This window comes from Copidosoma floridanum, unplaced genomic scaffold (genome assembly GCF_036245765.1).
Source record: "Copidosoma floridanum isolate Cflo_tuat_1 unplaced genomic scaffold, Cflo_Japanese_pri ptg000014l, whole genome shotgun sequence".
NCBI lineage: Eukaryota > Metazoa > Arthropoda > Insecta > Hymenoptera > Encyrtidae > Copidosoma > Copidosoma floridanum.
The window spans coordinates 947,335-963,668 of record NW_028321891.1 but is presented as its reverse complement, the minus strand read 5'-3'; the positions used below and the strand labels follow the sequence as shown (position 1 = coordinate 963,668).

The 16,334-nt window shown below is 30.2% G+C and overlaps 1 protein-coding gene and 1 long non-coding RNA gene across 2 annotated transcripts; both read right to left on the bottom strand.

Moving 5' to 3' along the window:
- Window positions 1–7,149: 7,149 nt before the first annotated feature.
- LOC149374734 (histone-lysine N-methyltransferase Suv4-20-like) lies at window positions 7,150–15,872 on the bottom strand. Its single transcript, XM_089592095.1, has 4 exons — window positions 15,149–15,872; window positions 14,131–14,191; window positions 8,858–8,988; window positions 7,150–7,229 (listed from the first exon to the last, which is right to left on the bottom strand). The coding sequence occupies exons 1-4, from the start codon at window positions 15,870–15,872 to the stop codon at window positions 7,150–7,152; spliced, it is 996 nt and encodes a 331-aa protein (XP_089448221.1).
- Window positions 7,369–8,826, bottom strand: LOC149374735 (uncharacterized). Its single transcript, XR_016293042.1, has 3 exons — window positions 8,678–8,826; window positions 8,363–8,572; window positions 7,369–7,496 (listed from the first exon to the last, which is right to left on the bottom strand). It is a non-coding gene; the product is annotated as an uncharacterized LOC149374735 (long non-coding RNA).
- Window positions 15,873–16,334: the final 462 nt, after the last annotated feature.

The following is a 16,334-nucleotide window of genomic DNA, read 5'->3' as shown; positions in this document are numbered from 1 at the left end:
CTTTTTTATTGCATGCAACAATTAATACAAGAGCTTAAATATTCATTTAGATAAGATTTTTTCAGTTATTAAATAAAGAAAGACTGATAGAAATTAAATAAGAACATTATTTATAAAATGTAGATAACAAAAAAAAAAGTAATAAAAGCAGATAGCAAAACGTCAGCCTTGGAATTCTGGGCAATAATCTAATTTCTTTGGTTAAATAATCAGGATTATTTTCGAAACCGTTGTCATTTATGTAAGTAAAAAAAAAAATTTAAAATCTTAAGTGCCTTGTGTTAAGGGCCGCGGAATCTTGGTGAATTAGTAATTTTAATAAGTATCTATGTACTTATACATTGAATACAAAAAATCTATACTAACTATTTGCCCTTATGTTTATTGCTATGAAAGTGAAAATTATTAAAATGATTTAACTACTGAATGAAGTGATTAACAGCCATTACGACGTGCCAATTTGATTGTTAATGACTTTGACTTCAAAGACTAAGAGTTGGTGAGATTTATAGGAGATGTTGAAAGCTTGGCCCTTTTTTAAAAAATAAAACGCTTTATTTACGTTTTTTAAAAAAATTTTAATTTTACTACTAGTCCATACTTTTTTTTTTTTTTTTTATTAGACACAGAGACTACAAATCAATAAGATTTTATTGATAACTTAAATCATACAACAATCTACTTATATAAAGCCAAAACAAGGAGAAAACATTCTTTTTTATATGGTTCATGCCTACTTTTAATTTTCGAACTAACTATTAAAGCTGATAATAAGGTTAAATACGCATCAAACTAAAAAAAATCGAAGGTCGCAAAAGGGCGGTCAGCAGTTTGCATGCCTTAAATAGTTTGCTTTGCCGTTAAAGATCTACAACGTTACTAATCGACAATAAATACCTTTCTTGTTTGAACTCATAAGAGATTGAGAAAAATGCAATGCTTTCTTAGTAATCTTATTTCGTCTGTAAAGTACCATTATTAAAAAACAACGTATTTTTCAACAATAAAAAGTTAACTTTTTGATTGCAAGCAACAATCAATACAAGAGCTTAAATATTCATTAAAATAAAATTTTTTTAATTATTAGATAAAGAAAGACTGATAGAAATTGGATAAGAATATTATTTTTGGAATCTAGATGATAACAAAAAAACAATGTAATAAAAAGCAGATCGCAAAACGTCAGCCTTAGAATTCTAGGCATTTATCTAATTACTTTAGTTAAATAATCAGCATTATTTTCGGAACCGTTGTCATTTATGTAAGTAAAAAAAAAATTTGAAAACTTAAGTACCTTGTGTTAAAGGCCGCGGAATCTTGGTTAATTAGTAATTTTGATAAGTTTCTTTGTTCTTGTACATTAAATACAAAAAATCTTTACCAACTTTTTACCCTTACGTTTATTGCTATGAAGGTGAAAATTATTAAAATGATTTAACTACCGAATAACGTGATTAACATTTATGACGACCTGCGAATATTATTGTTAATGACTTTGACATCAAAGACTAAGAGTTGGTGAAATTTATAGGAAATGTTGAAAGCTAGGCCCTACTTTTAAAAATGTAACGCTCTATTTAAGTTTTTTAGAAAAATTTTTATATTACTACCAGTCTATACTTTTTTTTTTTTTTTTTTTCTTATTAGATACAGGGACTACAAATATATAAGATTTTACTGATAACTTAAATCATACAACAATCCACTTACATAAAGCAGAAACAAGGAGGAAACATGCTTTTTTATATGGTTTCATGCCTACTTTTAATTTCCGAACCAACTGTCAAAGCTGATAATTAAGTTAAATACGCATCAAACTAAAAAAAACGAAGGTCGCGAAAGGGCAGTCAGCAGTTTGCACGCTTTAAATTGTTAGCTTTGCCGTTGAAAATCTACAACGTTACGAATCAACAATAAATACTTCTCGTGTTTAAACTCATAAGAGATTGAGAAAAATGCAATGCTTTCTTAGTAATCTTATTTTGTCCGTAAAGTACTATTATTACAAAACAACGTATCTTTTAATAATAAAAAGTTAACTTCCTGATTGCAAGCAACAATCAATACAAGAGCTTGAATATTTATTGAAATAAGATTTCTCAAGATATTAGATAAAGAAAGACTGATAGAAATTGGATGAAAACATTATTTTTGGAATCTAAATGATAACAAAAAAACAATGTTATTAAAAGCAGATCGCAAAACATTAGCCTTAAAATTTTGGGCATTAATCTAATTATTTTTGTTAAATAATTAACATTATTCTTGGAACCGTTGTCATTTATGTAAGCAAAAAAAAAATGTTAAAACTTGAGTACCTTGTGTTAAGGGCCGCGGAATCTTGGTTAATTCGTAATTTTGATAAGTATCTTTGTTCTCATACATTAAATAGCAAAAATCGATACAAACTTTTTACCCTTATGTTTATTGCTACGAAGGTGAAAAATATTAAAATGACTTAATTACCGAATAACGTGATCAACATCCATCACGACCTGCAAATTTTATTGTCAATGACTTTACATCAAAGACTAAGAGTTGGTGAAATTTTTAGTAGATATTTAAAGTTTCTTAATACTTTTAAAAATATAACGCTTTTTTCAAGTTGAATAATACTAACGGTTCATAGTTTTTTTTTTTCTTCTTTTTTTTTGTTATTAAATACAGAAACTAAAGATATGTAAGTTTTTGATGAGAACGCAAATCTTTGAACAATGTGCTTACATAAGGCAAAAACAAGGAGGAAACATGCTTTTTTATATGGTGCATGCCTACTTGTAATTTCGAGCCAACTGTAAAAGCTGATAATTAAGTTAAATACGCATCAAACCAAAAAAAATCGAAGGTCGCGAAAGGGCGGTCAGCAGTTTGCACGCTTTAAGTTGTTAGCTTTGCCGTTAAAAATCTACAACGTTACTAACCAACAATAAATGCCTTTCTTGTTTGAGTCATAAGAGATTAAAAAAAGTGCAATGCTTACTAAGAAATCTTATTTTGTCTGTAAGGTACCTCAATTACAAAGCAACGTCTTTTACAATGATTAATAGTCTACTTTATGTTTGCAAGCCACAAGCATTTCCAGAACTAGAATATTTATTTAAATAAAATTTTTCTAGTTATTGGATGAAGAAAGACTGATAGAAATTGATTAAAAATATTATGGTTGAAATTTAAATGATAACAAAAAAACAATATAATAAAAAACAGGTCGCAAAACTTGTGTTCAAGAACTGTGGGAATTAATTAGATTATTTTGGTTAACAAATACACCTTTTTATAAGAACAGTTGTTATAAATGTCTGTTAATAAAAAGTTTAAAAACTCAAGTACCTTGATTTGAAAGTTGCGAAATGTCGGTCTATTAATTTCATTAAATATTATCTTTGATGTTTTAAAAAAATACAGAAAATTTATTTAAACTTTAACCCTTACATTTATTGCTACGAAGATAAACAATAAGAAAATCTTTTTACTCCCGAATATGGCTAACAGTATTTATCATGACCCGCCAAATTGATTGTTAAAGACCTTGACATCAAAGACTGCAAGTTGGTCAAATTTCTAGTAGTTATTTAAATGTTTTTTTATAATTTTACAAATATAACGTTCATGATAGTTTTTAAAAGGAAAATGACAATTACTAACGGTTCATAGTTTTTGAAAATTTTTTTTATTATTATTTTTTTTTTTTCTGTTTGCTATAACACATCGACCAAAAGTATAGGAGTTTCTATTGAAAATTACAGTCCTGAAAGAATGTGCTTGTATTAGTCTCAAACATGTAGGAAAATAAATTCTTATATGTTGAACGCATACTTTTTATAGAAAACCAACTGTCAAAGCTTTTAATTTAGTTAAATGTGCATGAAACTAAAAGAAAACTAAGGTCTCGAAATGGAGGTCAGCAGTTTGCACGCTACATAAAGCTAGCTGTGCTGTTAAAAATCAAAAACCTTACTAACTGACGATAAATTATTCTCTTGTTTTAATTGATGAAAAATTGAGAAAAATTTGCCATGTGCACTAAGTAATCTTATTTTCTTTGTTAATTAGCTCAATTGCAAAACTTTCAGTGATAAATGAATGTCAACTCTATGTTCGCAAGCCACAAGCATTTTGAGACCTTAAATATTCATTTAATATAAATCCTATTCTATTTTTAAAGGCGCCAACGTGCTCGTGGATGTGCTAGTGCGCCCTCAGATGCACTACCACTCGCTGTGTTCACGTATTCTCGTATGGGCTAGTGTTCCCTGGATGCACCTGTGTGCGCTAGGATTCCTTGAACGCGTTTACCTGTGCTCTCATATTCTCATAACTATTTGTTTACACTAGTATTTTTCGGACGCATTCAAAGGGGGTTAAACAGACACCCAATAGTTGTCTGGCTGGGTTAGAGCACGTAAGGTCTCACGGTGGAAGACAGGGTCTGTGGGTTCTGCTTAGCACTCACATCCTTCTGTGAGGAATAAGCTAGGTTTCACTCGAGCACACCAAATGCTTACGGATGTGTAGCGACAATTTTAGGTAATGCTGTGATATGCTATAGACGCATGGACATGTCAGGTAGCACTAGGGCTTGTCTAACGTGAGGACGGTTGCATTTAAAAAAAATTGATTAGTCAGTACTCTCTCAAACATTGCACACGTACGAAATAGCTGAAGAATATTCTTGGTTGTGATGAGGTACGTCTAATATGCGGAGCCACGCATAAGACATGTTTAATGCCACTGGAGATTGTCTGACAATTGCATGATTACAAAATCTGGTTAGGTGGGGTTGGAATCGCTGCTTGTTACCCTAGGTACACATAGCCTGTAATACACAAGAGCACGTCAGATGATACGAAAACGCACCTCATGTATATGCATAATTATAAAAATAATATGCAAGGAGGCTACGGTAGCATGGTAAAAGGCTTAATTTTGCCAGATTGTACTATCCTTACAAGAAATTGGGTCGCTTTCAAGTGCATACGCAACTTTAGCAAGACATTGCCCAATATATTCATGTTGTCTGCGTGCCATACTCGGGGTTCACACAAGCTGCCTTAGCAGTTTGGTTGAACAGGAGTAGTTCAGGTGGTGATCGAGATTGTATGTGTTTTATCCTAGGACGAGTTAGTAAGAATCCTGAATTTTCTAGAAAGTTTGACAATGTGAATTATCTACTCAATAGTGGTTTGCCGAACAAAGCTAAGCTTTACCAATGCACTGGCTTTCACGATGAGATTCAGAGGATAGCTGAGGCTGACTTATAATCGTTGATCTTAGATCTGATATGCTCATTGAACCGAGAGTCCTAGGAATTGTTTTAAAACATTAAAACACGAGATCGCGCTAGATGGCGCTAGGGTCAGTCAACGTTCAGGGGTACTAGTAATCTCGGCTGCCAGAGAGTTCTTTTACTATGAATGCAGCCTAAAAGTAGCGCTGATGGCTGAGTTTAAATCTTAATACTTACTTAATATTAATTCATAAAAAAGCAGTAGAGATAAGGTAGTTGAATGTACGGACTTTGTTAGTAGCTATTGTTGTAAAAACCTAATATCGTTCTAATTGAAAAAATACGCATACATTATTCATCTTATTTGTAATTGACAAAATTTTTTTTTTCATAAGTAATCTTAAATCGGCAAGTAATGCCCTTATTATAGGTAAACAAAGTTTCTTTTATTAATAAATGAGATATATTTTCAGGTGTACAACATATAAACATTGCAAAAGTTTTATAAAAAATGGACTAAAATCTGTTTTGTTACATGTTTATTTAGGACTATCTATGTAGTATATTCAAAACTTTCTTATAATAACCTAGTTGATCACAAAAATGCAATGAGACGATTAGCAGGTCGCGAAACATCGATCTGAGAACTTTTTGCATTGAACATATAAGTTTGATTCATAAATATAGAACGATTAATAAAGATAGTAGTGATTCATGTATATAAGTAGAAATTAAAAAAATCCAAATAGCATGATTTGCCGGTTGTGAAACGTCAGTTAGTTGATATCATGAACCAGTCCGTTCAGTGCGATTAAAAAATTAAGAAATCTATACGCACATTTGTTGTCTATAAACGTTGCTACAATTTAATTATATTTTAATAAATCATAAGGAAAAATAAACTACATCTTCAGAGCTAAAAGCACTCAGTAGCACAGGTATAGAGGGTGCATAAAAGAAGATATACTTAAATGTTAATAAAATTAATTATTTATCGTTAAGAAATGAGTGGTAGTTTTTTGAAGCAAAATAATTTGTTGCTAAGATTATACAGATGTGTGAACATTAACTGTGTGACTGCAAGAAAACTGAGAAAAAGAAGAATAACTTAAAAAATGAGCTTGAATGTAATTATACATATCTACAAACTTCCTTCACTTGCTCCTTTGTCATCAAATAATATTTAGACTCATCTTGGTAATGTTACCAAGATGAGTTCAAATATTACTTGAATATAATTGTTTCAATATTGTTTTCATTATCAGAGAATATCTTGACGTTTCATTAAAGTTTTCATGGAACTTCTTAGAAGTTGAGTGTAACTAAAAGAATTAGCCAAGTATTACGAGTTTTGTCAGGCCTTTAAGCCTAAATAATATATTTTATTCATTGTGTCATGCAAGTAGGCGAGCCATACAGTCATTACACATTGTAAAATTCTTTTTAAACAATTATTCTCTTAATTTGCAGTAGAATGTGTAATACCTACTTATAATGGTTAAAGAATTTCAATAACTATACAAGTAAGCGAGTAACATATATCTCGATGTATCATATTGCATACACGTATTATTTCGTAAAAGCTATTAGACAGAACATGTAAACATACGTAATGACTTAAAAATCATTCGATTCAATAATTATTATGAATTAAATTTTTTTTATAGTTCTGAAGTCCTTAAAATTTGTAAATTTATTAACTATTAAAACGTATGAGGCTTCATTAATCGTAAGATTAATTAAGGAGCTTCATTAATTGCTACACAATTTTTATTTTCTAAACTTTAACCAGAGTACGATAATGATTCTATTTTTTTTGTAGTGAGTTGTAAAAAAAAGTTGAACATCCATTTAGCTTTTTTTTAATATTTTGGGGGAAAGTTTTCAGAAATAAGAAACTTGTAGGACGATTTTGAAAATCTTTATTTTTGACATACTCTTTTGTGCTTCCACAATGACTTGACAGGATAAAAACGTGCACAATCATTGCACAATACTTCATCTGCGCGTGATTTTACCAATTTTGAACCTCTTAATGCTGAACCCTTGTTTTCTAAAAAGAGTTTGCTGCCTTGTAAGCGAATAGCTATGATAAGTTTTCTTTTCAATTTTTTGTCGGTTGTTTTTTTAATAACCTCAACATCTGGCTCATTACCATGCTGATTTACTATATGAACATTAAATTTTGAAAAAAATCTTGGCTCTGAGCAATAAGGACACCATGCCCGCTGCCGACTTGAATTCTTATGCTGGACCTTGTTTTTTTTTCCTGCATAACAGAAAGTTACACACATAATTGAGGTATAAATATTGACTACTACAGAATAAACGCAATTGTGCTTTTTCTTTAATCATATAAAAGCAACCATCATGTTTTCGTGAAAATGGTACTGTGAAGTTTTAAAAAGTAGGAAAGGGTAGAGAGTTAATGAGGTCAACAAGTACAGTAACAACTTTAAATTTTATCAAAATAGTACGTTCACACGTCAACTTAGTACTTAAAAAAAATATTAATCATGCAGTACAAAAAGTTTACTAATTATCATGGTGTATTGGTTAAAAGAAAAATTTTTTTTTATTTATTTTTTAATTCATAGATAAATTAACAAAAAAAAGCTTTCAAATATCGGAAAAATAAATTTTAAAAAATTTTGTCGCACTGTTTCAAGAAAATCAATATTTATATATTTGTTAATACAGTAAAATCTTTAAGAAATTAGCCAGGCCAGAAGCGTAGATAAATAAAATAAATTAAAAGGTAAACTGGAAACAAAATGTTAACGAGTTTTTTTTAGAGCCATAGAAAGTTAGAAAAATGAAATTACGTAGCATGTAGATAGGAGGAATAATCATCGCTGATGATGGACATATAAAAATGTTTCGTCAGTTTTTGTCTCTTTTTGAATTTTGCAAATTGTGTGATGGATAAATTGAAAATAAGTATAGTACGTAAGTATATTATTTAAACAAGATTTTGGTTACATCCACTTGTTACCAAAAATATCCAAAAATTAAAAAAAAATACACTATCGTGTACACATACAGATAGTAACTAATTAGTTATAAGTTATTTTGGTGTTTGTTAAAGGCTGTAACGCTAACTATTTAGTACGCGTTCAAGAGAAAAAAGCTTACCAAGTGAACTAAGTGTACGACCTTCTTTGGAGCTGACTAAGTGCATGTCTTCTTGGGACTCATCTCTTGTGGTGTTTGAAAAGTTTTTTTTTTTTGGTTTAAGTGAAGGAAAACTCATTTCTTGTATATTTTTAACTTTCAGTTGTTTTTCAAATTCTGAGCAACCAAACTCATTGACCTCCAAGGGCATGACCCGTGCGTCAGTTAAAGCTAAAACAAGGTCAGAAATTGGGATGTTAAACACTTTTTCTTTTGATAATTCGTCAGAAATTCGATAATATTTAAAATTTGATTAGAATTTAATTCAAAATATACCGTTTTGATCAAGTTCAGTTTGCTCAGTAGAATCTCTCGTATGTAATACTGCGTGCATCTCATTGGGTAAATTTATACAGCCATTATTTTGACGCGTTCCGTATAATTTTTCAGAGTTCAAAGTCAGTCTCCTATCTCTATGTGGTATAATATCTAGCTGTTGGTGATAAGTTAAAGCACCATCAACATTATTATTTAATGCTGAGGCTGTAGAATCTGTTATAGATGTCTTTATAGTAGTTGTTACAGTGCTGCCATCAATTGCTGTTATATTTGTCTCATGACCTTGCATTTGTCGTTTTAAAGCAGAACTTGGAAATGGCGATAACTTCAAATTTAATATGATATTGCAACATTGACCTAAAATAGTAATTACAACTGATAAATATTTGTCATGGATATTAAATAGACGATTAACGTACGTACACATAAAAAAGGTATCTTTAAAGCCTTTAAACAATGACTCTTTGTTGTACTTCTCTTCAAAACTACATGATTCAGTGCTTTCTTTATGGATACTTTTATCTAGAATAAAATAGAAATTTTGGTGAAAAATTAATTTATTTTTTTAAATGTACCAATTTTTTGTATGTTAAAAATTTTTTGTTTTTTCAACCGGTAGAGCTATAAATAAAAAAAAAAGTATCGATTGAATTACTTTTATAAGTTATATCTTTAAAAAATCTACTGTGATAAAACTCCAATTCTGTAGTAGCCTTTTTCAATTCCAGCTGATTGTTTACACTTAATCTGTTATTTTTTTTCTTCTAATTATCACGTAGAGATCTGTTTAAATTAATCGACTGAAATTCAGGATTGACACGTTTTATTTATATGTTTTATTGTAGAAAATAGGCAAACGTTGTCTACTTATTTATTTTTTTTTAATTTACTTAGTCTCTTTTGTGTTAAAAAGGCTCCGAATATACTTTCAAACTTTGTACAGCTTTTTTTTATGTTTATATTAAATTCATAACAAAATTAACAATATCTTTTTCTGTATCTCTTAACCACAAACTTAATGCTTACTACATACAAAAAAAATCATTAAACTTATTTTAATCTTAAAAGTTTGTTGTGAAACTACAATTATATTTTATTTCTTACGAGTTTCTTGTCATTTTTATACCTTGGAGTCCATTGCATAACACCTTTAATTATCACTTTTCGTAACACTATGCGATGAGTATCAGTAACAATTCTTTGTACCCATTTATCTCAATAAAATCTTTTTTTAAATTAATTTTTTAATTCTACTTTTATAGGTGGGCTATTTATGCACGAGACTAAATCAACGATTTTAAAATTTTCTTCTTGAAAAAAGTGACGGAAGAAAATTTTCACGTATCCATCTTGTTTCAAGAATAAGTGACATAAGTAAATTTTTAAAAATTTTTTCTAATTTTTAGTTTCTAAAAAGAACTTTCCAGTAGGTTTCATCTCACGCCCTCTGAAATACGAGTGTATCAGTGGATCCACAAGCAATCTCTGATATGAGGTTACCTTTAACAGAATTTATGTGGTAATTGACTTTTTTTTATAAATATTCATTTACTGTTAAGTAATTATTAATAGTTATAATAAGTTCGTTTTAAAATATCCTATTGACTTCATCGCAAAGCTTATTTTAAAACTTTGAAACAACATTTTCCTGCAGCAGCTTTTGTATAATCAATAGATTATTTAAATTGTTTATATTTACTTATTTTGGAATGAATAAATAATTAATTACTAAATCTGATCATTTTTTTGTGAAACGATAATTTCAATCGACACTTAACATTACTTCTTTTGTCTTTGTTCGATTGTTCATTCAAACTTTTATAAAGTAATTACTCGATTTTCATTGCATTTTAGCGTTTTTTTCTTTAAAAATTTTTTTACTTGTAAATATGATGGTTTTTCTTATCAAGATGAGATTCTTTTGAATATATGTATATGTATTTATCATTTTTTTCATACACGCAACTAAGAATAAGCCTGTCTGATCCGTATGCGACAAGTGCGATCACGGTGTTAGATATTTTTCCAGCGCAGGACATCGGTTTGCTATAATTAAAAAATTCAATGAACCAGATAGTCTCCCACTGGCCAGAGCCAGAAATCAAAGTGCCACGGCTGTACTCTATACTTTTCCTATCTTCATAATACATTCTTTGAATTGTTTATTCAATATTAAAATACTTAAATGTTCTCATTTAAAGAAAATTTCACTACATCTATTACAGTGGCTAAGGTTATTCAAAATATTATTTTATAAAATAAATAGCTACAGTTATACATCAACCGTGCCCTTCTTCAACAAATTTAAATAAACTTATTTAACTACCACGTAATACTCACTTATTTTTAATGTTTCAATCATTTTGAGTCTCTAGAAATGTTATTTTTTAATATATTACTTTTTTATGTTCTGACTGGACTTGCCTTTTCATGAATAACTTGTCTTAATTCACACTTAAGTAACCATTTTTTGTTTTAACTTCTTGTGTATATATATATAATATATGGGTGATTCTGCCGTAACTTCCTCAGATCGACTTGAAAGATTTTTTTTTAAAAAGTTGGTTAAAAAAAATTTTTTTTATGGTATTTTTACTGTACACAACATCAGTAACAAATATTTAAAGCGATGCAACTACCAAATATGCTGGTCAAAAGTTATACAAAATTTTATAAAAGTCAGTTTTCATCGATTTTTAAATAATTGTATCTCTTTCTAACACATGTAGCTAAGCTCCTTCAACAGTTAGAGTGCTCTGACTGGGCTGAAATGAAAGTTAGGATCAAGACCTATTGATTAAAAAAAATTTTGTTCGGTTTTGTGCTTTCATTTGAATGTTACAGCTGTTTTAATTAGAGCGTAAATATCGCTAACAATGTGATTTTGGATGAAATTTAGTATTTTTCATAAAATCATTATAACTTTTCATTCGGGGCATAAAATTCAAAGATTTTTATTTTAATCATTAAGACTATATTTTTTCTTTCATTTAAGCCCAGATAAAGCCACCTAATGAAGTGCACCACTTGGATACCAACGTTGGAAGTAGTACCACCGTCTTTGCATTTATATAGCGAAAAGAGGCCAATTGGACGAAACTTCGAGATACGTGTCTCGTCTTTTAGCCCAACAGTGATGAAAAAAAAGTTTGGCTGGGATTCATTGCTCTAAAACGAAAAAAACGGCACTTTAAGGGGGTTGGAGCGGTACAGTCAGTCTCAAAAGTTAATTCAAATTAAAAATTAGTGTATTTTATGACTATTCTTGATAAATCATGCGAGCTATTCCATATCGTACAGCAGAAGATTATTAACAAGTGAGAAAATAAAAAATTAATACTTCTAAATCGAATTTATGCTCCATGTTTTATTTCTCATCTGCTGTATATAGATATACCAATAGCATCTTCGTAAAATTTTTAATTAAAGTATTTCTTAAACCGTGACGGCTTGCTTTCTCAAATTTGGATATGTTATTTTAATTGTTACTTACAATTACATACTCGTTTTTTGAAAGAATTGTAAAAATATTTTCCAAGTTGTTGGTAAAAATGTACATGTCGCGACGACGTTCTAGTAAGATCCTGTGTATAAGATACTAAGTTTGCTATTTTTTTTTCTCAAAAACTGTGACGCTACGGTTCCTGAAGTTTCAATATGTTGTTAACAAACGCATTATAATTTTTCGAAGACTGTCGTAAGAAATTTGTTTTTCGCTCTAACCCCCTTAAGGTGAGGTAGGGTTGGAATGGAAAAGTACGGAATGGAATTTTCAATGTTTGTAGTGCTCGTACGACTCATAGACGTATTACAATGACTTGTCCACCCATACTTCACTTACTAGCCTCAAATGCAATAAGAAACTGTAGTTTGAAGAGCTTGGCTATTCAAGAGGTAACAACTTCAGGTACTACTGTCGTAAGGATTTATTCATTTTAGTCCTATACTTTAAAAAGTGACCATTGGTTAGCATTTCCAGTCCATATAGTTACTAGTTTGAACTGACTTTTGTTAAAACCACGATTATGGGGCAAATATGCGGACAAAATGTATGCAGTGAAAACTAATTATCATTCGTCGATATTTGGTGTGACTATGTTACAAATCTGATCCCTAACAACTATATTTCAAAATGCGTATACGCCCAAGTGGTAGATAAGCCCTATTTTTTACTGGTGGAAGCTTTTATGAGTGAAATTGAGTTGTGGACATGGGTCGGAATGGTAAATTCGACTTTAAATGATCGATTATCTCGATGAAGAAATTAATATATCGGTATTAGACAATATGTCAAGTGAAGTTGACAACATTAAACACAATTTAACGTTTTTAAAGTTTTGGATTTCATTATGCATTTGATTTGCACGTGAGTATGAGTACCGGACACGATCTGAGCAAGTTACAGCAGAATCACCCATATGTTTATTAAAAACCCAAAACTTCATGAAGTTATTTCTTCAAATACTTCACCTTTTATCCCCACTTTTGGATAATAACTAGCTATTACTAAATACACGTATACTTAAGTAAATAAGTATAAAAAATTTTTGCCGTTGGCGGCGCAGTTTTAAAGTATTGCACGAAACAATACTTTAAACCCTAATTGATGATTTGAGTATAAATTAAGTTAATAACTATAGATTGCAAAATATTTTTCTAATATTTTGGAAAAATTTTTAAATATATGTACTTGAAATATTAATTTGTTTTACAGTATGGTAAACATCGCAAACTTCTAGATAAGCTATACAGCACTAAAGAAACTGAATGTCGGCTTTTATGAACCAACTCCCGACAGTTATTTGGTTTATACTTAATACACGTTTTATTAGTGATAAGAGTGTTTATCATAAAATAATAATAATAATAATTATTATTATTATAATATAATAATAACAAAATAAATAATAACAAAATGAATAATTACATAAACAATTATAACAATAACAATGTTACAAGAAATTGTTATTACAAAAATAACGTTCTACGCAACTCAAATTTTAAAAGTCTATGATGTTTGAAGGTTCTGAAGTATCAATTTTTTTACATATTTAGTTGTCACTCATAGAGTTGTTACATGAATACTTTTTCATAGGAGAGTGATGAATACTTTTTTCACAAGTTATGGCATATTTTTTAAAATCTAGGTTAGCTTTCTTAATTTCCTAAATAGGCTTTAGCAAATCACCAAAGATACTTACGTTTCTAGTAATGTGACTCATAGTGGGTCAAAGGACAGGGTGGCAAATACGGGAGCTTCTTCTGATAGGCTCTACCATATCCAGGACAAGCATACACACAATTATAATCAACCAATCACTGACTTGGAATCTCATATGTGTGAGCTTTAGAAGTTTGAGTGACGTACATCGATATGTATCAGTAATGTAAGTAATACACATACATACAAAGCTTCTATGTTAGAGTCCCAAACATAGTGCCAGATTTACCATACTAAGTATCCTTTGACCCACTGTATTTGCTTCGTGCAGTAATTTGAAATAACGCCACCTGCAGGGGAAAATTTGTCGATGCTAACGAACCAAAATGTATATTTAACTCACGTAATTTTTTATGGGTGTTAAGTGTACTTTCAGGTAAAATTGAGAAATGCTCTATTTACACCTAAGGTGGTTCTTACATAAAATGACTATGAATAGAATGGCATGAAGTCTTGAGGAATCATTTATTGAGTTACAATACACTACCCCTCAAAATTTCAGAGTGGGCTGACCAATAAAAACGCAAAAAAATAATAAATGAAAGTTTAATTTTAAACATGTGCTCTTTGGCAACTAAGCATTTGTTTACTGAAAGTTGGTGCCTAGTTATTTATTTACTGAACGTCATTAAATAAAAAACTGACACAATAAAGCTTGTGCAATTCCAAATATACTGCTTTCTTAAAAAACATGTGTTTATGGACTTAATCAATAGATATTTAAAGAAACACAGGCATACATTCTCGTTTCCTATAATGACAGCATAGGTAAGCATCCAATGCTGGTATTTTGATGTTAAGCGCGAATTTGAGATAATGACTCCTACGAACTCTTATATCATATAATATGATCTAATATTTTGAATCAGTACTTAATTTGCCTCAATAATCAGTATTTACAAACAATTGTTTGAAACTTAAGCAGCATTAATAAATATCAACTTGATAGTCCCACCTTTGACTTGGGAAACATGAAAGAACCACCTTATGCTGATAGCATATTTGACATTCGGTACCTAAGAGGATCAGTGTGTGTAGTAATATAAAATATAGCGCTATATGAAAAAAATGTATTATTTTATAACACATAAGTGTAATTTAAAATGCCAATGAGATAAAATAAAAGACTATTTGTGTTATGCATGTATCCTTAAAGAGCACCACCAAACTTTTATTTTGAACGTTAAGTAAAATGTAAGAAATGTCAAGACAAGCTATAAATAAATATTTTAAAAACTGTTACATACCATTATTAAGTTGATCATCAGTCTCGTTCTGTCTGTGACAAGTTATACATTCGCACTCAGAATTTTTTGTCCCAAAATAATCTTGCCCATAAAAAGCAAATAATTCATCATTTTTTTTAATATCTCTTATACTTTGTAAGGTGATGATTGACTTGCTGCGAGTAACATATTGACAATTAGGATCACAATCGTGGTTAACAAATGCTAGCGGTCCTAACATAAGTAAGGAGCTTTTCATTCTAGAACTCTTGATAATAGAGAAATCATTATGATTCTGAGAAAAAATTTTTTCTTCATACGACTTCATCTTGATACATACTCCATGTATGTCTAAAATTATTGTTCCTTTGCTTATATCTTGTTTGGCAACAACAGTACACCCGTTACCTTCATCTAATCTGTATCGATTACACGACAGCATCTTTACTACTGATTCAGGATGCATAAATTGTAAATACAATTTCAAACTATCTTTGAAGTATATGGCTCTTGGTATGCTAAAATTGTAAATTAACTTTTTCTCTGATGCAAAATTTGTGATAGTTTCCGAAATCTCACTTATGTCCGGCTGAAGTAGGTATTGAGACATGATGGTTTTTCCATAACTTTTTATTTCATCACTCACTTCTCTTTTTGTTATTTTTCTAGTCTCATAACTTGATACAGGATCAACAGCAAAGACCTTACAAAGGTCGTCAACATTACTAAGTGTAAGGCAGTTCATTTCTAATAAATGACTGGGGCAATAACTAACCATTACCACTATTATTGTACGTATAATAAAATGAAAAACATATAAAATCACCAACTGTAAATTTTTATTTAAAGTTATTGTTTGGTAAAAATAAAAAGCAAAATCCACTGTTTGAAATGATTTTGATGCATAAGAGAATTTATGAAGAGCTTGACACAGGCTGGAAAGGAGTTGGTCAACTTTTAAGGCCATGGTTAGGTGGCTGCAGAAGTAGCCAACGGAACGTCACTGCGTCAAAAAAAAGGTTCCCCTACCATTGGCTTAGCAAGTGACGTTTCCGTTTCTGTTAGACAAAAAGTGCATCGTGCACATGGATGTGGAACTCAGCGTAACGTATCGACGGAAGTCAACGAAATATTAGTTTAACATAACAATTACCATGCTTCTTTGATGATTTCACGTGCGATTGCACTTATAGCAGTGTTAACTGTC

Coding starts and splice junctions, on each gene's coding strand:
- LOC149374734 (XM_089592095.1), bottom strand. CDS start 15,872: ATGAACTGCCTTACACTTAGTAATGTTGACGACCTTTGTAAGGTCTTT. Junction 8,989..14,130: donor GTCAAAGGATACTTAGTATG/GTAAATCTGGCA, acceptor GCCATTTCCAAG/TTCTGCTTTAAAACGACAAA. Junction 7,230..8,857: donor ATTAAATAATAATGTTGATG/GTGCTTTAACTT, acceptor AATCACGCGCAG/ATGAAGTATTGTGCAATGAT.